Source organism: Cervus elaphus, chromosome 25 (assembly GCF_910594005.1).
Source record: "Cervus elaphus chromosome 25, mCerEla1.1, whole genome shotgun sequence".
Classification (NCBI taxonomy): Eukaryota; Metazoa; Chordata; class Mammalia; order Artiodactyla; family Cervidae; genus Cervus; species Cervus elaphus.
In genome coordinates, this window is record NC_057839.1 from 33,666,833 (window position 1) to 33,694,003 (window position 27,171).

General features: G+C 41.4%; 1 protein-coding gene and 1 long non-coding RNA gene across 6 annotated transcripts; one reads left to right on the top strand and one right to left on the bottom strand.

The window, feature by feature from the left end:
• Window positions 1-140: 140 nt before the first annotated feature.
• LOC122683615 lies at window positions 141-1,936 on the bottom strand. Its single transcript, XR_006337789.1, has 2 exons — window positions 1,758-1,936; window positions 141-1,625 (listed from the first exon to the last, which is right to left on the bottom strand). It is a non-coding gene; the product is annotated as an uncharacterized LOC122683615 (long non-coding RNA).
• Window positions 1,937-19,957, top strand: TMEM267 (transmembrane protein 267). Of its 5 annotated transcripts, XM_043887350.1 has the most exons (5): window positions 1,966-2,160; window positions 3,583-3,701; window positions 7,969-8,082; window positions 14,543-14,931; window positions 18,069-19,957. In XM_043887350.1, the coding sequence occupies exons 4-5, from the start codon at window positions 14,620-14,622 to the stop codon at window positions 18,402-18,404; spliced, it is 648 nt and encodes a 215-aa protein (XP_043743285.1). In that variant the 5' UTR covers window positions 1,966-2,160; window positions 3,583-3,701; window positions 7,969-8,082; window positions 14,543-14,619; the 3' UTR covers window positions 18,405-19,957. The 5 variants fall into 5 exon arrangements, with proteins under 5 accessions (XP_043743282.1, XP_043743287.1, XP_043743283.1 ...); XM_043887347.1 differs by lacking the exon at window positions 7,969-8,082 and having other exon boundaries at window positions 1,937-2,054; XM_043887348.1 differs by lacking the exon at window positions 7,969-8,082 and having other exon boundaries at window positions 1,963-2,160.
• Window positions 19,958-27,171: the final 7,214 nt, after the last annotated feature.

A 27,171-nucleotide genomic window follows, 5' to 3' on the forward strand; every position in this document is an offset into this window, starting at 1 on the left:
ATATTACTGCAAGCTAAGAATGGAGCACTTCAGCTAAGACTAAATTTTATCTGAATTTGTCTCATGTTACCAAATATTTTCATTTGTTTTGAACATCTCAAAAGATTTATGTTACAAAATACATGAGACCAAAAGAGAAATAAGCTCACCAAAAGTACTATTTATTGCACCTGTCTATTGAGAAAGAAGAAAACCATACTTCCAAAAAGACTTCAGGATTATACCAAATATAACAAGAAATGTTCAAATTAACTTCTGATTTCTTGAGGAGACCAGCCTCTTCACATAAAAGAAGTAACACAGGAAACAAGAAAAACAGCAAAAAAAGAGTGTAATAGGTTAGGAGATAAAATGTAAGCAATTTGAGCACAATGCTTTCTTCAGTTTCTCTCACACTGGGCTCCCTGCCACCTTCAAGTATCAGCACAAATATCCCTCAGAGGGGCTTCCCCCAGTTACTGTTACATCACCATATTTACTCTTTGTGGTCTATATCTTCCACTAGAATTTGAGCCCCATAAAGTTATTTTATAGTCTTATTAACAAGCATAGTGTCTGGCATGTTGCGAACACTCAGTGTGTGTAAATGAACAGCCCCTTTGGGCAGTAGATTGACTATAGAAATAACTAAGTTCTGTTTTGGTCGCAGGAAACCGTATGTCGTCCCTAAATAACTCCAGAAAGCCTCGACTATAGTAATACATGTACCCATGCTGCCATAAGGGTAATGCCAAATTGTTATTGCATTCAGACAGAAAAAAACTGCCCTTAACATGACTAAAAGCACTGTGGTTAATGTATTCAGCAATAAATATGTTTAATAAGCTTTTAAGCTGTGCAGGTAAAATATGTATAATTTCCTCCCTCCTTAGCTCAGAACCAAAAGTGTGTCAAGCAATGAAAACTTCTATAACAAAAACTAAGCCACACCTTAAGGTTCTGTGAGAGACCTAGAAGTTTACCTGAGATGGAAGAGTCCAATTTTCTACCGTCTCCTTCCACTATCTATCAGTATTGATACAATGCCCCTGCATTACATCCAACACTTGTTTTGAGAAAGTAGGTAAGAAAGAGAAAAAAATGTTCCTCTTTGAGTCCCCTCTTTTGGGCCAGTACTTCCTAGGGTCAAATGTCAAGCTAGATGTCTCCTTGGTGCTTGGAGAGCACCCACCACTCCCAAGACGTGATGGGAACTGGCCAGACGTACTAAACACCTGCACCTTGTCAGCCCAGTTAATCAAGGTCAAGCTACCTTTTATGTTGTCTTTTTCGACTCGGGGGAATTAGTAGTCACGATTAAGCCTTCCGGCCTTGTCACTGCCGACCACAAGGAGCGGCCCCCAAAGTCCACTGCACAAACGCAGAATAATTATCAAGAACTCCCCAAGGGGGCGGTGGAGCGCTACAAAAGAGCTTCAGGCCTGCAAAGTCGCGCAGTCTCGCAGAGTGAAAAACTCCTACGCCCGCCGTAAAGGATCCTTTGCAGGAAGTCGGAAACATCTCAATACACCCGGGACAGCCGGTGTCTCCGAGCTCCAGCGTCTAAGGCCACGCTTCCCACATTTGGTGAGGTTAACTACGTGTCTGTCCCCGCTTCCGCCGCAGCTTGGGTGCGCTGTGGACAGCTGCGGTTAAGCCGAAAAACAAATCCTCAGGTTCAAGATGGAAACCAACAAGTCACTTTTCACTTCCCACCCCACTGTCCCAAATGTCTCCTTTTGGGGAGCACGACTTTCGGGGTAACACGAGATACCCACCCTCTCAGCTAACGAACACTAAAGCAGCGTTCCGGCGGCGGGGGAATGGAACCAGTATCCCGGCGTCCTCTCGGTTCCCGTAACGGCGTAGGGGGGAGTGGTGAGGTGACGTAGCCGCTCTGGCCTGCGGCCGGCATCTCTATAGTACCGACGGGAGGGTGGAGAGGGTATGGGCGGGTGGCGGGGGGGGGCGCCGTTCGCGTCGCAGGCTTGCTTCAGCGGGCGGAGCAGATGGTGGTTGCCTTTGGTCCTCAGCGAGAAACGGACTGTATGGACGCCACGAAACTGCATCCTGAGGTGCGAGGCCGGAAGCGGGGACCACTTGAACCTGAAAGTCTAGAAGATCCAGGTTCCCGGTGGGGAAGGCGTGCCGGGGCGTCAGGCGCACGGGACCCGGGAGCAGGTGAAGTGTGGTCGGCCGGCAGTGGCCCGGAGCCCTTCGGCTTTGTCGCGCCTTCTAGATCCCATAGGCGTCCAGCCCTCACCTAAGCTCCGCGCCCCTTGGGTTTCCTTGGGTCTGGGCGGGGTGCCGGCGCTTTTGCCTGAGTTGCCCATTGCCATCCTTACCCGGCTCGAGGGCCCTTAATGCGCCCCGGGCTCAAGTGCTTAGTCGCTCAGTCGTGTCCGGCTCTGTGCGATCCCATGGACTGTAGCCCGCCAGGCCCCTCTGTCCACGGGATTCTCCAGGCAGGAATACTGGAGTGGGTTGCCGTGTCCTTAAGAGGATCTTCCTGACGCAGAGACTGAACCTAGGTCTCGTGGTTTAGCAGGCGCGTTCTTTACCATTAGCGCCACCTGGGAAGCCCTGAAGGCCCCATAGTTGATGGCATTATACTGTAATGGAGATGGTGTGTGGTAGAGTTTTGGCTGTTGCAGAAAGTGTCTCCTGCAAGTCATGGAAATTTATGATCTGGGTAACTGGCGGTTATGGCAGATATCATTACAGATAGTATCTTTAGTTCACAGGCTGAGGATTGCTAACTTGTTTTCTCCTTGTATTAGTATAATGAGATATTAAACACCTTGAGCACATTAGCTTCATGCATGACAAGTTTAAAAGAAAATTACAATTCTCGTAATGAACTTGCCCAACAAAAGTGAGTATGTAAAATAAACATAAAGCTGTTTTACAGTTTAAGAGGTTCTAGAGCCCATTCTGTTTATGGGGGAGGAGCAGGAAATGGGGAAACAGGAAGAAGGGGAATGAAGACAAATGGGACACTTGGGTGTTCTCAATTCAGTCGTTTAGTCGTGTCAGACTCTGCGACCCCGTGGACCACATCGCTCTTTGCGACCCCATGGACTGGGTGTTCTAATCAGAGGTAATAAGAGGAAGTACACCTATTAAATTTCTTACACCCAGAATCTATTCTATACATCTGCACAAATAGTTTTAGTGGAATAGATGTTCCAGTTGTGTGTTTCTGGGGCCATAATTATACCTTTCTTGAAAAGAGAAACTACTGTTTTAGCTATCCATGCTGCAAAACAGACTACCCCAAAGCTTTTAGGCTTAAAAGACTAAACAGTTACCTCGCTGTATCTTTGGGCCAGGATTTTTGGAAGAGGCTTAGCTGGGTGGTTCTGCTCAGGGTCTCAAAGTTGTAGTTCTAGATGTTGGCAGGGCTGCAGGCATCTGAAGGCTTGACTGGGGCTGAAGGATCTGCTTCAGAGTTTACTCAAGTGTGCCTTTTATTTCTCTCTCATCAAGCAAGCTGTTTACACCTTCCATTTAAAATGCAATTTGTGTCACCCTATTATGTGTATCTGTTCCTATTCATAAACTACTGTATAGTTATTTTGTAAACAATTTTTTCTTTTTCAGATCACTTTAAATTTGGATCATCATTTAAATACTTTAAGTGATCTTGTTTTATTTTGCTCATGACACTTTATTAGCTACCTGGTCATTTTTGTGTCTGAATTCATCAAGTAAAATACACGGTGAGTAACATTGAAATATATTTATTGAAGGTTGAAAATTGTTTAGTGAGTAAAAAAAGATGGATGTAATGAAATGGCTTTACAGAGACATGATGCAATTTGCAGTTAGGTGGATGATGACCTTTTATTTCTGTGTGCTTTCTGGGATGAGATTTGACAGTGAATCTGTAATTAAATGCATATAGAAGCAAAGTTTGAATGGCAGAAGAGCTGTTTTGTTAGGCCTCTGTGTATACTGTGCCCAGCCTACCTTCTCCTCACACTCATCTGGAGAACCTGACTGGCCGCCTTTCTCCTCAGGACTAATTTACAGTCCACAGCTTACTGAAGGAGGGCGATGTTGATGGTGTGGCACCTCTCTGGCTTGGTCATTAATTCAAGCTTTGTGTGTCCCAGTTTCCATCCAGCTGAGTGGATAATGATGTTATCCTTGATTCAAGGAATATTTTATAAACTTTATATATACTGAGCCTTTAAACACATTGACATCTTTATCCATTCAGGTGTCAAATGCTTACTTTGCAAAGTAGACACAAATGATTCATGACTTATGGAGCTATAAATCTGAAGGTATATAGAAAGGATTCATGACCTTGGAGGTCTCTTGCATTTTGGTTGTATCTCTTGGTTGAAAATACCTTGAAATCATTATTTCCTAATCTTGGAAGAATCTGTAGACTATAACTCAATCTTTGTGCTTTAGAGAATAATTTTCATTTTTGCAAATGATTAAGAATTTGAGGGAGTTTCCCTGGTGACTCAGTAGTAAAGAATCTGCTTGCCAATGCAGGAGACAAGAGTTCAATCCCTGGGTTGGGAAGATCCCCTGGAGAAGGAAATGGCGACCTACTCCAGTATTCTTGCCTGGGAAATCCCATGGATAGAGGAGCCTGGTGGGCTATAGTCCATGAGGGGGTCACAAAAGAGTCAGACACGACTTAGGGACTAAACAACAACAAAAGAATTTGAGGATTGTTGTAGGGTCCAGTATCATTAACAAAATAGTTGTTATCTACAAAGCAAGTATTCTTCACACTATTAAAAATATTAATGGAACCTTCATAAATTTATTTCATCTAGAGATATGGAACTCTTTCATATAGACTTTTCATGTGCCAACCAATACATAAATGTGAATACATTATTTTTATATTGTACTATAAATTGGACTTATGAGATTTGCATACAACTTGACAGGTTCCCAGGTGGCACTGGTGGTAAAGAACCTTCCTGCCAGCGCAGGAGATGTAAGAGACACAGGTTCAGTCCCTGGGTTGGGAAGATCCCCTGGAGGAGGGCATGGCAGTCCACTCTGGTCTTATTACCTAGAGAATCCCATGGACAGAGGAGCCTGGCGGGCTACAGTCCATAGGGTCACACAGAGTCGGACACAACTGAAGTGACAGCATGCATGCACGCATACAACTTTATTAATGTTTATTAATGTTGTATATTCTAACATTTTCTTAATATTTATAATGTTATAAATATATTTCTACATTTTAAAAAATTACACTTTTATGAAGCTGAGTTTATCATTGTGGTCTGAGTTTAATTACTTCTAACTAACTTTTCAGAGGAATTTTATTGGTTTTGTGTTCATGATATTGAAAATTTGGGGGAAATCAAAGAAAGGAAAAAAATAATGATCACATGTAAGCCCACCAGTGACAGACAAGCCGAATGAACAGTTTCCCAGGTTTTTTACATGTATGTATGTATTTTTAACAAAAATTTAATATTTTATGTATGATTTTATAGGATACCTTTAAAATTTTAATATCTAATATGTCAATAAATTGGGGAATAAGTATTTTTTAATGACTGCATAATAATATGGAATTTATTTCAGTAGTCCTGTATTTTGGGCACATAGTTTCTAACTTTTCCTCATAAACAATGCCATGCTGAACATCCATGTGTAACTCTTTGTATTTATCTAATTAGTTTCTTAGGATAATTTTGTAGAAATGGAAATGCTGAGTCAAAAGTATTTGCTCATTTATTAATCATTTTTGGTACATATTATCAAATTGTTTGAGAAAAGTTATGCCAATTTATACAACTGCTAATACTCTATTAGGGTGATCATTTCCCCACCATTAACAGATCATTAGCAATCTTTTGTCAATCTTAGATTGAAATCTTATTGTTTTAAATTAAATTCAATTGATTACCAATAAAGTTGAAATATTTTAATACTTTTCTTGATCTTTGTATTTCTTCCTTTTCCAAATTGCCTTTTCTTAGACATAGCCACATTATTATTGAGATACTTACTTTTTCTTTTTTATCTGACTGCATCAGGTCTTCATTGCAGCCCTCCGGTCTTCACTGTGTCTTGTGGGGTCTTTCACTGTGGTTCACAAACCCTAGCTGTGTGTGGTATGCGGACACCAGAGCTCACAGGCTCAGCAGCTGTGGCGTGGGCGCTCAGTTTCTCTGTGGCATGTGGGATCTTAGTTCCGTCTGACCAGGGACTGCACCTGCATCCCGTGCATTGCAAGGCAGATTCTTAACCACAGGACCATCAGGAAAGTCCCATCTTCTCATTAATTTTAAAAACCCTTTGTAAAGTAAGGCTTCTTATCTTTCTCCATCATAAATGTTCAAAATTTCCTCCATGTATTAGTGTTTAACTTTGCCGCGCATGAGTTTACATTTTGATACAGTCATGTCTATCAGTATTTTTAAAATATGTTTGAGCTCCTCTCTAAAAGTCTAGCCAGCTGGACTTTGTAGAAGTCTGTTTACAAATTCATGTAAATATCCCAAGTTTGATACCAAACTGATTACAAAAGCTCTCTTGACTGTGGAAAATTTCCAGGCATCTAGTCAGTCAAACTGATTCCCTCTCTTAATTTAACCAGAGAAATGGTCTGTATTATTAATATAAAACTCTAATCCTTGTGAATGTGACATTTTGAAATCTAAAGTTGTTTAAACAACTCTGCCGTATAAAACTGAGCATTGCACAGATGATCCAATCTCAGGTTTCACCTGATGATTGACTCTTCAGTACTACTTAGCAATTAAAGCCTTTTGTAACAGACCCGTTACCATTGCAGACTGGTCATTATCCTGCTCAGCATAGTATACTTTTGAGATTCCTCTTCTAACATGTGTAGAAGGAGAAAAGAATCACTTTCTACTAGTTATGCTGAAAAGGCCAAATACTATCTTTTCCAGCCTCCCTTGCAGCTAGGGAATGGGCATGTGATCTAGGCCCAGCCAGTGCCCAACTCTGAATTTTGTATTGAGAGCAAAGAAACAGAACTCCAAGAATCTTTATAACAGCAGCAGATGAGGCAGAACTAGCAGCAATGCCAGTGATAATATCTGGTGATGGGTTAAGCAGTGCAAGCTGGGTTCAGGGGTTCAGGGGCAGGGAGGTCTTCACTGCAGGTGTCTGGTGTCATGTGCACTCAGGTGCTCGAGGCATAGTTTGAAACTTGTTTCTTGAAACCAGGCAAGACTGTGATTTCCCAATATCCTTTTAATAAATGCTTTTTGCTTTTATTGCTAGAGTGCTTTCTATTCCATGCACTTAAGAAACCTAACTGACACAAGATCTGAGTAAAATAATAATTGTTCCTTACCAATTTGGAATGGTACATACATTTCCCCCTTCTGGAAACACACACTTGATCTGTCTCGGATTTTGGATTCACCTTTCAGTGTTCACATCACTCTGCTTTTGCAAGTTTGCTTGCCAAGTCTATTCAGCCATGTCCTTGCAACCCAATGGACTGTAGCCTGCTAGTCTCCTGTGTCCATGGAATTCTCCAGGCAAGAATACTGGAGTGGCTTGCCATTTCCTTCTCCAGGGGTACTTCCCAACCCAGGGATCAAACCTGCTTCTCTTTTGTCTCCTACATTGGCAGGTAGGTTCTTTACCACTAGCGCCACCTGGGATTGAATGCCAGTCTGAAAACATTCTGTGAAGCTGCTAAAAGAAAATCCCTGTTATGATTTTGATTAGAGATACATTAAATTTATAGATTAATTTGAGGACAGTAACACCATCCATGTTTTCTCCTTAGTAAAATGGTCTGGCTCTTGTTATCAGTGAAGTTCCATCAAAGAAGCAAAACTACTTTGCATGCTAACAAATAAGAAAGACCTTCTGTAACTGTAGGGACTGGGAGAGCAGGCTGTTGCCTTTGAGTCTGTTTTTGGGCCTGAAGCATGTCAGCTAGACTGTTGGGAAGGGAAGGTGGATGGGGTGAGAACAAGGACATTGCAATCTGCATTGACTTCTCACCAGCTTCAGTTTTGATGCTGTGGGTGACCTGCAGGAGAGGCCCAGGACTTGGAGAGGGTGAAGGAAGACGTGGTGGGAGCTGAGGAGCTGCAGGCCTCACCTGCCCATGCCAGTAAGGTGAGCTGACAGATCAGCAACAACACGTGCAAGCCCCACAGTGTGTCCAGCACCAAGCTTCAGAGTTAAAAAACATGGCCGCTGCTTCACTTCTGCTTTCCAAGTTCCATGTACAGAGGCTCCTGTAGCCAGCACGACACATAACGAGGAAGGGGATTCTGGGAAGTATACTTCCAGCTTAGCTGGAACATAGCACAAAGCCACAAGAGCTCGGCATAGCTGATTGACGTAATACAGTTCTGTCATTTTCTTCACATGCGGTGCATTATCTGTTTAGTTTATCCTTGATATTTGAGTTTTTATTGCTGTTATGAATGTTCATTTTCTGGTAGTTTCCCCTTTCAATTATTGCTGGTATATTAATAATTTATCTTGAATTAGCCACCTTTTGCAACTTAAATTCTAGGCTTGGCTAAGTCACCTTTTGCAACTTAAATTCTAGGATAGGCTAAGTTGCTTCAGTTGTGTCCAACTCTGTGCAACCCTGTGGACTGTAGCTTGCCAGGCTCCTCTGTTCATGGGTTGCTCCAGGCAAGAATACTAGAGTGGGTTGCCATGCCCTCCTCCAAGGGATCTTCCCAACCCAGGGATCAAACCCACACGCATCTCTTATGTCTCCTGCATTGACTGGCGGGTTCTTTACCACTAGCAAGACCTGGGAAGCTCTAAATTCTAACAATTTTCAATTTATTATCTTGTATAGGCAGTCATTTCACTTACAAATTAATGTAATTGTCTTTTTCTTCCTGAGGAGTATAATGATACATTTTCACTCTCCCTCCCTCTGTCTCTTCTGAGAAATGGAGTGAAAGTGTTAGCCTCTCAGTTGTGTCGATTCTTTGTGACCCCATGGACTGTAGCCCACCAGGCTTCTATGTCCATGGAATTCTCCAGGCAAGCCTACTGGAGTGGGTTGCCATTTCTTACTCCAGAGGATCTTCCTGAGCCAGGGATCAAACCCTGGTCTCCTGCATTGCAGGCAGATGGAAGCCCCAAGAAATGGAGTATTTTCTGCCAGTAAACAAGGATATCACAGTCATCATCCGCTCCAGTTCTCCATTGTGAATTCCTGAACCCTAAGGGAACTCAAATTCACTGCAGATGGTGATTTCAGCCATTAAATTAAAAGACACTTACTCCTTGGAAGGAAAGTTATGACCAACCTAGACAGCATATTAAAAAGCAGAGACATTACTTTGTCCACAAAGGTCCATCTAGTCAAGGCTATGGTTTTTCCAGTGGTCATGTATGGATGTGAGAGTTGGACTATAGAGAAAACTGAGCACCAAAGAATTGATGCTTTTGAACTGTGGTGTTGGAGAAGACTCTTGAGAGTCCCTTGGACTGCAAGGAGATCCAACCAGTCCCTCCTAAAGGAGATCAGTCCTGGGTGTTCATTGGTAGGACTGATGTTGAAGCTGCAACTCCAATACTTGGCCACCTGATGCGAAGAGCTGACTCATTTGAAAAGACCGTGATGTTGGGAAAGATTGAGGGCAGGAGGAGAAGGGGACAACAGAGGATAAGATGGTTGGATGGCATCACCAACTCAATGGACATGGGTTTGGGTGGACTCCGGGAGTTGGTGATGGACAGGGAGACCTGGTGTGCTGTGGTTCATGGGGTCACAAAGAGTTGGACACGACTGAGCGACTGAACTGAACTGAACGGAAATAGCAAGTAATAAGTCATTGGTGAAAAACATAAATCGAGAGATGTACATTAAAATGGTATATAACATAACCACATTTAAGAGTGTATTCCAACATCAAACGGCAAAGTTCAACAGTGCAAAACTGCAATTACTTTTGCACCAGCCTAATACCACTGCTGCTTCATTGTGTTTGTGTTTTCTAGATAGATATTTTCTCAGCTCTTTATTTTCTATATTGCTGAGACTTTTTGTTTGAGATGTTTTCTTATGAACAGTAACTTCATAGATGTTTCTTTCTTTTCCAAGCTGTCTCTTTATAGAGAAATTTAATACATTCACATCGATTATAGTATTTGTGTTTGACATGTTTGTTTTCTTTTTTATTTTTGGTGTGTAAGGGTGGGAGTAAAATTTTCTTCTTCATAGATTACTTTTCTACTTTGCTATATTGAGCAAGTTTTATGTATTTTTCTCTTCTTCCCATAAAAATTTAAAAGACCTGCTCCTTGATTATTTTTTCCCAAAACATTATATAAAAGTGTTAACAATTTCTAAGGTAAAAATCTTAAAATTTATAATTGTCACATAGATGCTATAACTTAGTTATGTTTAGAGTTCCTGTTGTCATAATCCCGTTCTCTCAGAGCTCTGTAATTGTTGTCCAACAGTGTTCGGTGTTGGTGTTAATTGCATTCTGTTTCTTTTGCAGATAACTATTGTTGTTGCTTTGGGTCTTAAGGATTTTCTCTTTATTTATTTTTTAATATTTATAATTTTTTTTATTTGGCTGCTCTGGATCTTAGTTGCAGCATGTGGGATCTAATTCCCTGACCAGGGATCAAACCCGGGCCCCCTACATTGGGAGCATGGGGTATTAGCCACTGGACCACCAGGGAAGTCCCTCTCCTTATTTTTTGAATTTGTTTTTTCTTTCTTTTTTTTTTTTGTTTTTTCTCTCAATGTCCAACTCTTTGTCCTTTATTTCACCCTCAGGCTTTTAGACAATTCTTTGAATGTATTTTTATTAATTGTGTTTTTTGAAGCATTCATTTTACTATGCGTTGCTTGTATTGACTTTTTATTTGGGCAGTCAGGTTTTTTATTTCCATAATCTCTTTCTTGTTTTCAGATTGCTCCTTACATGAAAGGCTGCTATTGTTACTGACAATAAAGTATATTTTCCTAACTTTTTAACATCTTTATTGGAGTATACTTGACACAAAATAAACTGCATATATTTAAAATGTGCAGTTTGATATATTTTGGTATGGGTATGAAACTATGAACCATGAAAGTTACCACAATCAAGGTAATAAAGTAATGAATCTGTCTCTCCAGTTTTCTTATGCTCCTTTTTAATCCTTCCTGCCCCTCCTTTCTTGCATTTTCTAGAATTTTAATAAGTGGGATCATACTAGGTACATTTTTAAAAAACATTTCTAGATAAGAAATTCAAACATAAAAGTAGAGTATAATGAACTAAAGTATGTTCATTACCTAAATGTAACAATTATAACATTTTCCCATACTTTATTTGCTTCTTAAAAATACTTTGTTTTATAACAGTTTTAGGTTTACAGAAAAGGTGAGCAGAGTAGAAAGTATTCCCATATAGCCATTCTTCCTCTGCACATTTCTCCCTATTATTAACTTTTTCCAAGAGTGTGGCATGTTTGTTTGGCTTATGGCTCAGCGGTAAAGCCTCTGCCTGCAATGCAGAAGATGCAGGAGATCTTCCCGGGTCAGTCCAGGAAGGTTACAGTCCACAGGGTTGCAAAGAATTGGACAAAACTGATCATGCACATACATTACATTACACACACACATTTGATACAATTAATGAACAAGTATTGATATATTATTATTGACTAACGTCCACAGTTTACATTAGGGTTCATTCTTTGTACAGTTCTATAAGTTTTTGTGCTAAGTTGCTTCGGTCATGTCCAACCCTTAGTGACCCCATGGACTAGAGTATGCCAGGCTCCTCAGTCCAAGGGATTCTCTAGGCAAGAGTACTGGAGTAGGTTGCCATGCCCTCCTCCAAGGGATCTTCCTGACCCAAGGATGGAACCTGCATCTCTTTAGAGCTCCTGCATTGGCAGGTGGGTTCTTTACCACTAGTGCCACCTAGGAAGCACCCTATGGGCTTTTACTGTAGGCTTTTTTTTTTTTAATTTATTTTTCCCCCCATATTTTGTTTATCCAGTTGGGTTCTTCCAGTTTGAAGCTAATATTAAAAAAAAACAAAGCTGCTATGAGCATTGCTATGCACGTCTTTGTGTGGATGTTTGCTCTCATTTCTCTTAGGTAAATGCCTAGGAATGGACTGACTGAGTCATATGGTAGGAGCATGTTTAACTTTCTCAGAAACTGGAAAGTGGTTGTATCATCTTACATTTCCACCAATAATGTATGAGAGTTCTGACTGCTCCACATTTTGCCAACATTTGGAAATGGTCAGCCTTAAATTTTAGCCATTCTGATAGTTATGTTTGTGGTTTTACTTTCCATTCCCCTAATAATTAATGATGTTGAGCATATTTCATGTGCTTATTGACCATTTGTATATCATCTTTGTAAAGTACCTTTTCAGATCTTTCATCCATCTTTGTATCAGCCTGTTTTTCTGTTATCATGTTTTCAGAATTCTTTATTCTGTGTAGAAATCCTTTATCAAATATGAAATATGCAAATATTTTCTCCCAATCTATGTCTTGTGTTTTAATTCTCTTAACATTGTCTTTCAAAGAGCAGAAGTTCTTTAGTTTAATGAAGCTTAATTTGTTAACTTTTTAAACAATGGAGCTTTGATACTGCTACCAAGAACTCTTTGTATAACCCAAGGACAAAGATATCCTCCTGTGTTTTCTTCCAGAAGTTTTATAGATTTGTTTTACTTTTAGGTCTGTGATCCATTTTGAGTTAATTTTTGTATGGGGAGGAAGGTATGGACTGAGGTTCATTATTTTTGCATATGGATATCCAGTTGTTCTAGCACCATTTGTTGAAAGGAGTCTTTTCTCCTTTCAAAGTCAGAAAGTCCTTTCTGACTTTCCTTTGCATATTTGTCAAAAATCAGTTGACCATGCGTGTGGATCTGTTTGTGAACCCACTCTCTATTCTGTTGCATTGATTCATTTGTCCATCTTCATAATGGTACCACATTCTTGGTTACGTAGCTTTATAGTAAGACTTAAAGTCAGATGGTACAAGTCCTTCAACTTAGACCTTTTTAAAGGTCCTATTTTAGGTGTTTTGCATTTCTCTATAAATTGTTAGAATATATACAGTGATCTATGTATAGTTTTCATTACAGAATGGAAGTTGAATCATTCTCAATAAATCATTTAGTTAGTCTTTAATGCTCAGAACTAAGACACAACAATACAAAGCAAAAACTTCAGGTATCACACAATATTAATAACTTTAACTGGATAAGTGATCTCAATATTGTATGCCAGGTGAGCACTCAGAATTACAATTGCCTTTTTATGTCAGTTAAGGTTCTTTGATTAGAGGTAATAGTAAGGAAAAGGGGACTTATTGAGAAAATCCTGAAGTAGCTCATAGAAGTGAAAGGTGAGTTGCAGGAACCAGGGAAGCTCTAAGAACCTTAGAGATTGGTCCTGAGGACTTGATGTCCTTATGATTCGTTTTTCCTAGGCTCTTCCATGTAGTTGAGTCTATGTTCTATAAGAAGTAAAGGAACTTTCTCCATCAGCTCCACTTGGAAAAATCCTGATAAGGAGTCCGATTGGCCCAGCTGGGGTCACCTTCTTCAGCAGAGTAATCACTACTATTCACTACTATAAAATTATTACTAATTAGTCATTGCTATTTAATCACTACTACTAGTAAGGGAGACAGTTCTAATTGATCAGCTGCAGAGTCTGGGTATTGTGATAAGCACTTTTCCCAAAGGAAGGTGATGCTGTTATCAGAAAAAAGTATGGAAAGCAGTTGCTGGGGTGGATGCCCACTACTCTGTAGTACACATTGCTGAAAGAAAGATTTGATGACTTCAAAGTAATAGATTAGTCAGCGGCTTTTCTTAAATTTCCCTTGATACACGCTACCATCTAAACGGTTGTTCCTACAAGGCTAGTCTGTTCTCTTTGGGCCACGTGGCTTATTATATATAAACTTAAGAAATACTGTTTCTTTCAATACTTGAAAGATTCTAAGACAGTATATCATAAAATGTTCTCACTGCACACACTCAAAGGTAACCATGTGAAGTAATGGATATGCTAACTGTATTATGATCATTTCACAATATATACGTATATTAAATCATCACATTCTGCAGCTTAAACTTACACAGTGCTGTGTATCATTTATATCTCAATAAAGCTGGGGGGGGTGGAATGGAATTACAGGTAACAGTTAAAGAAAAAAGGCCTTTCCTGGTGGTATAGTGGGTAAGAGTCCACCCGCCAATGCAGGGGACTCGTTTGGTCCCTGGTCCGGGAAGATTGCACGTTCTGCAGAGCAGCTAAGCCCAGCTGCCACAACTGCTGAAGCCCCTGTGCCTAGAGCCTGAGCTCCACAAGAGCAGCCACCGCGGGGAGAAACCCCTGCATCACAGCTAGAGAGGAGCCCCCGCTCGCCACAGCTGGAGAGAAGCCGGAGCAGCAGTGAAGTCCCAGCACGGCCAAAAATAAGCAAACAGTTAAAGAAAAGAAATACCAATTTTTACAACTTGATTTTATACTTCTAGAATTACTGCTGGTATTTTTAAATTTATGTATCATATGGCATCCCATAGTCTTCATTAATATTTTTCTCTCCTTTCTATTTTAGGATGACTGGGAATGTACACAGGAACGAGCTGTCTGTTTTGTGATGGCGCTTAGCATGTGCTGACGTACTGCTCTGCGATGGCATCGGAGACGGAGAAGTCTCATGCTTTACTCCAGTCCTGCAGCACTGAATCTCTTCTTTCCAGCCTTGGTCTGGGCTTATTCTGCGCAGTAGCTGACAGACTTCTTCAGTTTCCCATAATTCAACAAAATGCCTGGCTTCGTGCACTTTCAGATAACTCAGTACACTGCGTGATCGGCATGTGGTCATGGGCAGTAGTCATTGGAATCAGGAAGAAGACTGACTTTGGAGAAATCATTTTAGCTGGGTTTTTAGCCTCTGTTATTGATATAGACCACTTTTTGCTATCTGGATCCCTGTCTTTAAAGGTAAGAAGCCCATATGTTTAATTTTTCTGGCCTTTGATTTCTTTGACGCCATGATATTGATATTTATAGCATCAGTTTAGTTAGAGCTAGAGAAGATTAGCCTTATTTTAGAATAAGAAAGCCCATTCATCCAACTTTTTTGAGCACCCAACACTTTCCTGAGGGTTCAGATATGTTACTGACCACATTATATCACATCACAAAGTGCCGTCGATGTGCCCAGAGCAAAGGTTCAATAATTGTAACTGAGGGGTTCCATTCTGGCTTTATAGGAGATGTTTTAGCCAAGTCTTTTTTTTTTTTAATTGAAGTATAATTGATTTAGAATGTTGTGTTAATTTCTGCTGTACAACAAAGTGGTTCAGTTAAACACATATATATATATATATACATTCTTTTTTTAAAAAAATATTCTTTTCCATTATGGTTTATTGCAGGATACTGAATAGAGTTCCTTGTGCTATACGGTAGGACACTGTGGGTTATCCATTAGCCAAGTCTTGCAGGAAAGATTAAGTTCTGTGCTGTGCTGTGCTCAGTTGCTCAGTCGTGTCCGACTCTTTGCAACCTGTGGACTGTAGCCCGCCAGGCTCCTCTGTCCATGGGATTCCCCAGGCAAGAATACTGGAGTGGGTTGCCATGCCCTCCTCCAGGGGATCTTCCCAGCCCAGGAATCGAACCCATGTCTCTGGCATCTTCTGCATTGCAGGCAATTTCTTTACCTGATGAGCCACCTGGAAAGCCCGTTAGCACACTGAGACCCCCCAAACCTTGTTCCCACTAGCTCATGGTATCAGAATGTGGAGAAGCAAGCCTACAGACCTGTCTACTGCCTTCATAAGGCATATATCTGGTGTTATCAACTGCACACAGGCCTCCTGAATGCATGGTTTCTCCAGCCCTGTAGAGCCTCTCAAACTGCTTCTGTAAGTGACATACGCAGTAAGCAAGGGCACCAATATAAAGACAAATGCTAATTGAATCATATCTGAGCAGCATTTCACATACTCCTGACACGCACAGGATATGAACTAAGTGAAGAACAGAACCAGGAAAAATCATGTCCTAGAGCAGGACTGGTAGGAATTTACCTAGTTTTGCATGCGAGCTAAGTCATTTCAGTCATATCCGACTCTGTGTGACCCTACGGACTGTAGTCCACCAGGCTCCTCTGTCCATGGGGTTCTCCAGACAAGAATACTGGAGTGGGATGCCAGGTACTTCTCCAGGGACTCTTCCCCACCCAGGGATGGAACCTCAATCTCTTAAGTCTCCTGTATTGCAGGTGGGTTCTTTACCACTAATGCAACCTGGGAAGCCCTGTCTATTTTTACTTCTATGATTTTATGATATATCCTTCTTTTATTATTTACCTATGAATAAAGGTTCTGCATGAATATTTTAGGAATCAGGCAAGCAACAGAAGTATCTTGTTTCCTCCTTGTGTGTGTTTTAGTCTCTCGGTCGTGTCCAACTCTTTGCGACCCAGTGGACTGTAGCCTGCCAGGCTCCTCTGTCCATGGGATTTTCCAGGCAAGAATATTGGAGTGGGTTGCCATTTCCTTCTCCAGGGGATCTTCCTGACCCAGGGATTGAACCTGGGTCTCCCGCCTTGCAGGCAGAATACCGTCTGAACCACCAGGGAAGTTTCTTCCTTAGAAACTATTAATATAAATAGGCTTCACAAATGAAAGTGTGAATAGTCAATATCTGTCCACACATCCAGAGCATAACTACTAATCATCTCAACAGGAGGCTGTTGCTCTCCTCCAAGCAGTGACTGCCATAGGCGCCCCCACCCCACCCTGTTGTTGGGGAGCATGTTAGGCTGTGGGCATAGAACTTAAAACCCTGGTTGGATTCCTGGGTCAGGAAGATCCCCTGGAGAAGGGATAGGCTCCTCTCTCCAGTAGCTCCCTAATAGCTCAGATGGTAAAGAATCCACCTGCAATGCAGGGGACCTGGGTTCAATCCCTGAGTTGGGAAGATTCCCCTGGAGGAGGGCATGGCAACCCACTCCAATATTCTTGCCTGGAGAATCCCCATGGACAGAGGAGCCTGGCAGGCCGCAGTCCATGGTGTCACAGAGTCAGACATGACTGAGCTGCTAAGTACAGCATAGCGTAGAACTTAAAGGTAGAGACTAAACTGGCATAATGCAGAAATGTTTTATGGTTTGACAAAATAGAAATAGGCAACTAAAAGTATGGAGAAGGGAGCGGGAATAAGAATGTAGAATAAACAAACTCTGACTGATGTTTAGCAAGTTGTTGTTGGCCAGTCTCTAAGTTATGTCTGACTCTGCGACAGCATGTTCTGCAGCACGCCAAGCCTCCCTGTCCTTCATCATCTCCAAGAGTTTCCCCTGGATCATTCAGGAATTAAGCCTGAAAAACTTCCATTTGTTTAGATGTTGATTACATTTTTACAATGGTTTAGAAATTCTATTGGTTTATTTAACTCAACTTTCAAATCATGTTTAATGATCTTTCTAATGCTTTTGTAAATAAATTTGAAAGTATTCAGGGCTAACATACAATAGTTACAACAAAAAATATTCCCCTTTTATGCATTTATTAATTGAAGAATGGAATGGGGTAGAAGCAGGATAGGGAAAAGGGATTAAGAGGTACAAGCTGCTAAGTATAAAATAATTAAAATACAAAGATATAATGTACAGAGTAGGAAATATAACCAATATTTTATAACAATGTTAAATGGAATACAACCAATAAAAATATTGTATAGCTATGTTGTGTATCTGAAATTAATATAGCACTGTAGTTTTTTATGTTTAGTTGAAGAGTATTTTATTCAAATGTGAGACTTTTTCATTGCTCTTAGAGGCCCCAAACAATTCTTTAAAACTCCAAATTTACTCTAACCATACATGTAGGATATAAATTGTATTGTGACTTTTCTGAGCACATAGTAGGAAACTTTAAAAAGTTAGTCATATGTTCTTGAGATCTTGATTTCATTTTTAGTGCAGAGTGTATTTGGAGGTGACATAGAAAATGTTCCCTTTGCATTTCCAGTAGCCCGCAGGAAAACACATACTTATGATGTTAGGCAGCATTTATAAAGTGTTGTTTGCCAAGAAGGAGATGACACTAGCCATCGCTTTCTCCCTGCAGGCTGCTCTGAGTCTTCCACGACGCCCTTTCCTTCACTGTTCTACTGTGATCCCCACTGTGGTTCTGACCCTAAAGTTTACAATGCACTTTTTCAAGCTCAAAGACTCATGGTGCTTTCTTCCCTGGATGTTATTTATATCCTGGACCTCACACCACATCCGAGATGGAATTCGCCATGGCTTGTGGATATGCCCATTTGGAAAAACTTCTCCTTTGCCATTTTGGCTTTATGTAATAATCACATCATCTCTACCTCACATCTGTTCACTCGTTATGTATTTCACAGGGACCAGACAAATGATGTCTTCAAAACATGGAATTCATATTGATGTGTGAGATAACCACATGGCAGTCTTTGAGAACCACTGGTTGAGACAATGACAACCAACATTAAAGTGAATTTAAAACACATATTAGGTACTTATATTAATTATTGTAATTCCTAAATCCTCTTGCTCAGGAGGCATGTACATTTCTTAAAAAATTATCTGTATTTGTTGTATTCCTTTCTTCTATAACACTGTAGTGTAATATCAGAGTTTCATTCACTCCGTGGTATATTTGATTATTTCTTTTGTTTATCTGGCTTTACTAATGTTATTAGATTAACATCCAATTAAGTTTTCTGGAAATATACCTTTAAGGTAATTCATTTCCTGATGAAAAACAGCTCAAATTTTAGGATAATTAATTTGTGGAACGTTAGCATGTTATTTGGATCCAAGTTTTCCTGAGATATTGAAACAATAAAATGGGCAAAGTAAATGAGATTATGAATAAGATGTATAATGAATGCTAGCGTTTCTTCACTTCATCTGTTTTGATCCTGACTCATTTGCCAAGTGCTTTAGTGAGTTGTGATTACGGGCAGAAACTGCTTTAGTGCACTTACAATATTCTTAAAAGACAATAGCATCAGACCTAGTTATTGTTTCAGAAATAACTTTGGGAAATTATTATAATATGTTGGCTGTAGTAACAGTCTACTGAAGTATGATTTTTCAGTATCTTTGCCCTCAAATCTCATGTGTTGGAGTTTTAACTGTTTTGAAAAACATAGCTAAACTTAACAAAATATTTGTTTAAAGTTAACATTAACAAAATATTGATACTTGACCCATCACAGTAGAATTCACAAGAAAGGACCTAACCAATAATGTCATTTCAAATGTAAGCTCCTGAATGTGCCATTAAAATTGCTTTAGTTGCTATCAATTTGTTTATATGCTATTCTAAAATCTATACCAGCTAAATCATTTTTTTAAAATTTGCCTGATACTGAGAGACAATTTTTTTCCCCCCAAAAAAGGAGTATTAAGAGATTGGCTTTTTCCTCTGTTCTTTAAGTTGATCTTCTGTTAAAAATGATTAACCTTCATTGGAGAAGGAAAATTGAGTTGCTGTAAGTTTTACATTTGCAGTTTAATGTTACTTTGATATAAGTCAGTGTCCCCAAAGCACCTGTTTTTGTTTTTGTAGCATTTGTACTAGCTGCTGTCTTCAGATTTTCTTACACGTTTGAGTTTGTCATGCTGGTGATTTTGTGCCTTAATCTCTGAGAAGTGATGAAGCAATGCCTTATCCAAAGCAGATTTTTCTTACTAAGTTAAACAGAGTTCTGTAAATTGTTATAAAGGGTCAGGCTGTTTAGTTTTTCTTCTTTTTGTTAACTAATTGGTTGCAATCTGTTGTACTTTATAAAATAATTCACCCTTACAACCCATTCTTGTCTTTCCAGAGCAGTTACTGTGTCAATTTGGTTGGTTTAATAGTATACATTATATAGTGGGGGTAAATTGATTAAGGTAGAGATTTTTTAAAAGCATATGATTTTAGAAATCCATGGAAATAAAGTTATCTTGTGTAATTTTTCTGACTGAATTACAAAACTCTCCCTTTTTTCCCTTCTCTGTATTAAACAAATTAATATCATAAAAATATAGGGCCCTAAATAAGAATGTCACATGGGCATTTTGGGGGTTGTCCTAACTTTATTAGAGTGGGAACTCACTTTGACCATGTCTCCTTGCTTAAACAGTAACTTCAGATTTTAAGTGTGGGTTTATCTTTGTTCCTGCCTCTACCATCAGAAACATTTATTGTCCTCTGAGTGATCTCTGAAAGCAGTGGTTGTAACCTGTAGAGATGTAGTGACCAAGTTCTCATGCCACCATTTTGTTCCTTCTCTTAGTGGAAGAGCTTGTGTCAATACAACTTATGTTCTATCTTCCTTGTACGTGTGTGTTTTCTCTATTCTCTAGACATTCTCCTTTCTTGTAATGTTTCTCTCTTGACTATATCACTGATCTGACCTCTCAGCCTACTGTTTTCTTGAGCCATTTCCATTATGTTGGCTACTCAGGAGAACTTCCACCAATGAACTGTTTTCTCTTCATCCCAGGGCTACTTTCTTTTAGCAGTAGACTAAGAACCCCTGTAGTGTATGGGTTAAAACTCCCATTTATCCTCACTTCCCTTCTTTAACTTAGACCTCTCTTCTCCCAGGCAGCCTCTTCCTCCCAATCAGGCACATACTTCTTGGCTCCTTTCTCTTTTGGCTGGTGGAACAATTACTTAGTCTTTTCCCATTTTCCCAACTGAAGGAGAGAGGAATAGGGGTTGTTCTGGTACATGCTCACTACTGTCACAGCTAAACTTTTTATCCATCACAATTCTCAGTCTGCTTCATTTGATATCTCATTATATTATTTGCTCCAAATCCTCCTCACTCACTCCAACGACCTTCTTAAGACTCAAGCTTCACCTTCTTTGATGATATGAGCAACTGGGTCACTTTTTTCCTTTTATTTTAACCTTGATTTTATCTTCAGTCTTCAGATGACCCAGAAAGCTAGACTTCAGTATCTCCTCTTCTTCTGTGCCACTGACTCTCATCACCACATCACATCAGCCATCGACCAGGACAGTAGGCCTCCATGCCTCTTTTTCAGGTGACACCGCACACCTCTGAGATCTCCAACTCTGTTTCCTTTTTCTAGACCAGTTGTTCTCTAACATACAACACGATCACCTATGACGCTTATTAAAACAGGGACTGCTTAAGACCCACCCCAGAATTTGCATTTCCAGAAAGTTCCCAGCAGCTCTTGCTGCTGTTCTGGAACCATCCTTTAAGAGCCACTACTCCAGACCCATCCTGTTTCTTTAACTTCATTTTCTTCCCATCCCTTCTCTTCAGTGATACCTTTAACTTTTTTCTTAACTTTCCTTTATCAGCAGGTCCACTAGCCTGCTGCTGAAAGTGAAGTGAGTCACTCAGTCATGTCCGACTCTTTTGTGACCCCATGGACTCTACAGCCCATGAATTCTCCAGGCCAGAATACTCTGGAGCGGGTAGTTGCTGGGTACATTTAATTCTGTCCTGGCCTCTACGTGTGCAATGCTGTAAGTTACTATTGCAACACCGTAATACTCCAGACTTCCCTGTGTACGATCCAGTTAGTCAACCCAGAATAATCCTTAGTCTGCTTTCCCCAGTTCTTTCTCCTTAAGATCACATGTCTTTAAAGTAGTTATGGAACCACGCTGACTACAGTTCATGCCAACTAACTTCAACTGGGTATTTAGTACTTTGCTCACTGCTGAACAGTTTTTTCCCCAAAATATTGTACTGGACAAGCCAAGGCTCAGAATGTCTGTCCATGTTAGATGCAGCCACAAGCCAGGCTCAAAGCATTCCACTGATCTGAGAAACTCTTGTTAATAATCAATCTCCACAGTTACTTTGCATAAATCCAAGGTATTGCCACATGTCTCCCTTGGCATTTTTTTACTTCCCAGGAATCATGATTATAACCAAAGGGTTTCTGAAGCGTTTTACCCTTTTGACTGACCTTGCAAGGAGTTATTTAGCTTACATACCCAGCAGCACCAATTAATGCTGCTTCAAGGTCTTGGCAACATTCAAATCCCATCAGCCCCAAGGCTGAACAGGAGGGGAATGTCAGATAAGGGCTCTAACACTCCAGTCTTCTTCAGACATCTGTGTGAGCTCACCTAGAGAGCACCCATCTGAATTCATACATCCCTACTCATTCAGTATTCGTTTGACTTAAGCACTGTCCAGGTTCTCAGATCAGCAGTATTGATGCCATGCTCATAAAGTGGAAGTCAGACGAAATTTCCATAAATATCTAGGTGATGATAAAGTATAAAGTGTGGTATAAAGGTTATATAACAGACCATACCCAAAATCTTTGACTGTGTGGACCACAATAAACTGTGGAAAATTCTGAAAGAGATGGGAATTCCAAACCACCTGACCTGCCTCTTGAGAAACCTGAATGCAGGTCAGGAAGCAACAGCTAGAACTGGACATGGAAAAACAGACTGGTTCCAAATAGGAAAAGGAGTACGTCAAGACTGTACATTGTCACCCTGCTTATTTAACTTATATGCAGAGTACATCATGAGAAATGCTGGGCTGGAGGAAGCGCAAGCTGGAATCAAGATTGCTGGGAGAAATATCAATAACCTCAGATATGCAGATGACACCACCCTTATGGCAGAAAAGTGAAGAAGAACTAAAGAGCCTCTTGATGAAAGTGAAAGAGGAGAGTGAAAAAGTTAGCTTAAAGCTCAACATTCAGAAAACTAAGATCATGGCATCTGGTCCCATCACTTCATGGCAAATAGATGCGGAAACAGTGGAAACAGTGTCTGACTTCATTTTTCTGGCCTCCAAATTCACTGTAGATGGTGATTGCAGCCATGAAAATAAAAGACGCTTACTCCTTGGAAGGAAAGTTATGACCAACCTAGACAGCATATTAATAAGCTGAGACATTACTTTGTCAACAAAGGTCCGTGTAGTCAAGGCTATGGTTTTTCCAGTGGTCATGTATGGATGTGAGAGTTGGACTATAAAGAAAGCTGAGCACCGAAGAATTGATGCTTTTGAACTGTGGTGTTGGAGAAGACTTTTGCAAGGAGATCAGTCCTGGGTGTTCATTGGAAGGACTGATGTTGAAGCTGCAACTCCAATACTTTGGCCACCTGATGGGAAGAGCTGACTCATTTGAAAAGACCCTGATGTTGGGAAAGATTGAGGGCAGGAGGAGAAGGGGACAACAGAGGATGAGATGGTTGGATGGCATCACTGACTCAATGGACATGGGTTTGGGTGGACTCCAGGAGTTGGTGATGGACAGGGAGGCCTGGTGTGCTGTGGTTCATGGGGTCGCAAAGAGTTGGACATGACTGAGCGACTGAACTGAACTGAACTGATAGACAGGGGTAATATAAAGCATTCATAAGATATCCTATCAGGACCACAATGCATGCTGCAGAGGCCCTGCTCTTGGAAAGCCATGTGCAAATATCATAGTTCCCTCTTCCCGGACTTCATGGCTGTTTGCCCAGTCGATAACAATAGTCTCTCAGTGTTAGGCCTGTCCCATGGCCAGCAAAGACTATGTCGTTTCTCTAGATTCTAAACTGATTGGCACAGGGCTGCTCTTGGTCAATCTGGCCTCACAGAGTATTGCACAGGCCCCAGGCCAATCCTTCTGGGAAGGGCTCTGCCTCATTTCTGTTTTCAAATGTATTTTGATTAATGAATTCAGCTATGCCATATCTTTTTTTTTTTTTTTTAAGTTGTGGCATGCAAACTCTTAGTTGTAGCATGCAGAATCTAGTTCCCTGACCAGGGATTGAACCCAGGCCCCTTCCATTGGGATCTCGGAGTCTTAACCACTTACTGGATCCCCAGGTGAGTCATGGCTCTGCCATTTCTAGCGTGTGAGACAGAGCAAACCACTCCACAAACCATATGTTCCTATCTTGACAGATCAACCCAAGTGAGATGGGATTAAATAACCCCCAAAGTTCTCTGAAAGGGTAATAATATTGCAGAAGAGTGAGAAGAAAGTAGAGATGGGGAGCCTGCCTATCTGGCCTGTGTATGATATGTGTAGCCTGTATTACTTGTCTCTTGCTGCTATAACAAATTACCATTAGCTCAGTGACTTAAAACAGACAAATGTATTACTTTACAATTGTGTATGTCAGAAACCCCATATGGTCTCACTGGGCTGCAACCCAGACACTGACTTGGATGCCTTCCACCTGGAGGCTCCAGGGGAGGAGCAGTTCGCTTGCCTCCAGCTTCTAGGCTCCACCTGCACTCCTTGGCTCATGGCACCACCCGTCTTCAAAGCCAGCAATGGCAGGTTAGGTTCCTTTTCACGCTGCACCTCTCTGCTCCTCTGTCCATGGTCATGTCTCCCTCTGACCACAGCTGGGGAAGATTCTCTGATCTAAGGGCCCAAGGGATTAGATTGCATCCATCTAAATAATCCAGGCTAACTTCCTCATCAAGGTTCTTCATCACATTATGAAGTCTCTTTTGCTGCATAAGGTAACACTCATGGGTTCCAGGGATTAGGACATAGAGATCTTCAGGGCCATTATTCTGCTTGCCCTTTGAACTGAGCCCTGGTGTCTTTGAACAAGCCATTCGTCCTTTTTAAAAATCAGTGACAGGCCAGGTATTTTCCAAGACCCCCTTTCTGCTCTTTCTTTTTTTTTTAATGCCTGATCTCATTATCTATTATGGTTTGGCTGTGCTGGGTCGTCCTTGCTGTGTGGGCTTTTATCTAGTTGCAGTACGCAGGCTTCGCATTGCAGTGGCTTCTCTTGTTGTGGAGCACAGGCTCTCAGCACTAAGGCTTTAGTAGTTGTGGCTCCTGGGCTCTAGAGCACAGGCTTGATAGTTGTGGCACATAAGCTTAACTACTCCGTGGCATTTGGGATCTTCCTGGACCAGGGATCACACCTGTGTCTCCTGCACTGGCGGGTGGATTCTTTACCCTGAGCCACCAGGGAAACCCTGCTCTTACTTCCCTTACTCCTCACCTCCTGTCCTAATCGTGGGTATCCACTGCCTGGGGGAAATGACCTCCAACTTGCCTTGTCTGAGTTAAGTTTAACCTTGGGATAATAATGTCCTTTTTTTCCCCCAGCTAGTAACACCTCTGATTGTTATTTCTCTTTATTTTTTCCATGTAGAACTACCGAATCTTCATACAAATGCTTTCTGTATTCTCCGTGAAAAAAAAAAAAAAAAACTGTTTAATTCATAAAAGTCTTGGCCAGTTAAACATTCATCATTCCTCTGGGTGAAAACGAACACTGTACCAGCCCTGACATAACACTGGTTCAGTCAGCCGTGGAACAAATGTTTAATGTGTCCCTGCTGTATTGCAGGCCTTGCATTAAAAACTAATCTTCTAATGGTGAAAAGGACACTATCTCTATACTAAAAGAACAGCAAGGCTAGTGGTGGGGCATGCAGGAGACAGGACTTTTCAGTACAGCGTGGTAAGTGCTGCTGTGAGCAAGTGCAGGGTCTCTGATGTCCCACTAGGGAAGAAAGGGGAGTTCCCTGAAACCAAATGAAAAGCAGGAGGGCCCCAGTGAAGGTGAGAGTGAGGTGATGAGAGAGGGGTGGAAGGTCCCCAAAGCCCAAGCAAACGGTGTTCACAAAAGCCTAGAGGGATTGCGGATTGTAGATAATTTCAGCATTTGCTGCAGCAGGGTGTTTGAGGGGAGAGGGTGGTGAGGGTTGATGGCAGTCAGCTGAAAACCTTGTTTACCTGTTAAGGAGCTGGAATTTATCCTGAGGGCAATGTGGAAGCATTGAAATGTTTAAGCCTGAAGTTGGCATAATGAGCTTTGCCTTTTTTTCTTGGAGACTCTTAACTGGGAGCTCGATCCAAGAGCGCCTGTGTTTTGATGGCTATCACGTAATCGTGTGGCCTTTCCATGAAGAACTTCGGAGGTAGAGGCATAGCAGCAGGAAGAAGCTTAGGTACTCAGTACCACTAGCCTCTGAATCTGGCTATTCATAATCTAAGAATAAAACTCTAGAAATACCATGTCATGTAAGCAAGATGACCCCTACCTTAAGCAGACCAGGGATGTGGTCCCTCTCCAGTTGACTGCAGCCCTTTGGTTCAGGTCTGAGCTCTCTGCATGGACCACTGGATTCTCTGCAGTGCCTAGAATGAACCGTGCTCTAGTCAGCTTTGTGCACGGGACTAGAAGCCTTTTCCTTCCCCACTTAAGTGTCAGGGTAGCTCTTACTCTGCCTTCAAGACTCACCTCAATTGTGTCCCGTAGGTGCGAGTAGGTGCCTGCGTGTGTACGCTCAGTCGTGTCCAACTCTGTGCCACCCCTTGGACTGTAGCCCACAAGGCTCCTCTGTCCATGGGATTCTCCAAGCAAGAATACTGGAGTGGATTGCCATGCCCTCCTCCAGGGGACCTTCCCGACCCAGGGATCAGAACCCACGTTATCTTGTGTCATCCTGCATGGGCAGGCAAATTCTTTACCACTCTGTCACCTGGGAAGCCCTGTGTCCTGTTGGTAAATCATTTTAAATCCTCTCAATGCACCCTCCAAGGTTGAGCAAGGGCTCCACTTCAGTGAAGTGTTCTGCATTCTTCTGTTTCCCGGTTATCACATTACGCTCTCCTATCCTTATTCAGGTGCTTCGCCCTCCCCCACCCACCACCACTACAAAGGCTAGAGAAGCCTTGTAATTACACAGATCTGGGGACTTCCTGGTGGTGCAGTGGGTAAGACTCTGGCTTGCACACTTAGCCAGCGCAGGGAGTGCAGGTTCAATCCCTGATGGGGGAACTAAGACCCCACATGCCACAGGGTGCGGCCAAAAAGAACAAAAAGCAAACTAGATCTGGATATGCACCATTTATAACCAATGCAGGATACGCGGCAAGGCGAACACTACCTTAGTACAGTGAGAGTGAAAAGAAAGTGAAATCGCTCAGTCATGTCCAACTCTGTGCGACCCCATGGACTGGAGCCTACCAGGCTTCTCTGTCCATGGGATTCTCCAGGCAAGTATACCGGAGTGGGTTGCCATTTCCTTTTCCAAGGGATCTTCCTGACCCAAGGATCCAACCCGGCTCTCCCACAGTGCATACGGCTGCTTTACCGTCTGAGCCACCAGGGAAGCCCTTAGTATAGTAGTCCCTGGGTATTAATTAACAAGAAACCAGTTCAAAGATATGTCGGTGAAAGGGATAGGACTTTCTCATCTCATCAGAGGTTCACATGG

Excerpts from the sequence above, each read along its gene's own strand:
- TMEM267 (XM_043887347.1), top strand. The coding sequence starts at position 14,620 with ATGGCATCGGAGACGGAGAAGTCTCATGCTTTACTCCAGTCCTGCAGC. Across the intron at positions 14,932-18,068 it reads CTGGATCCCTGTCTTTAAAG|GCTGCTCTGAGTCTTCCACG; the intron begins GTAAGAAGCCCA and ends TTCTCCCTGCAG.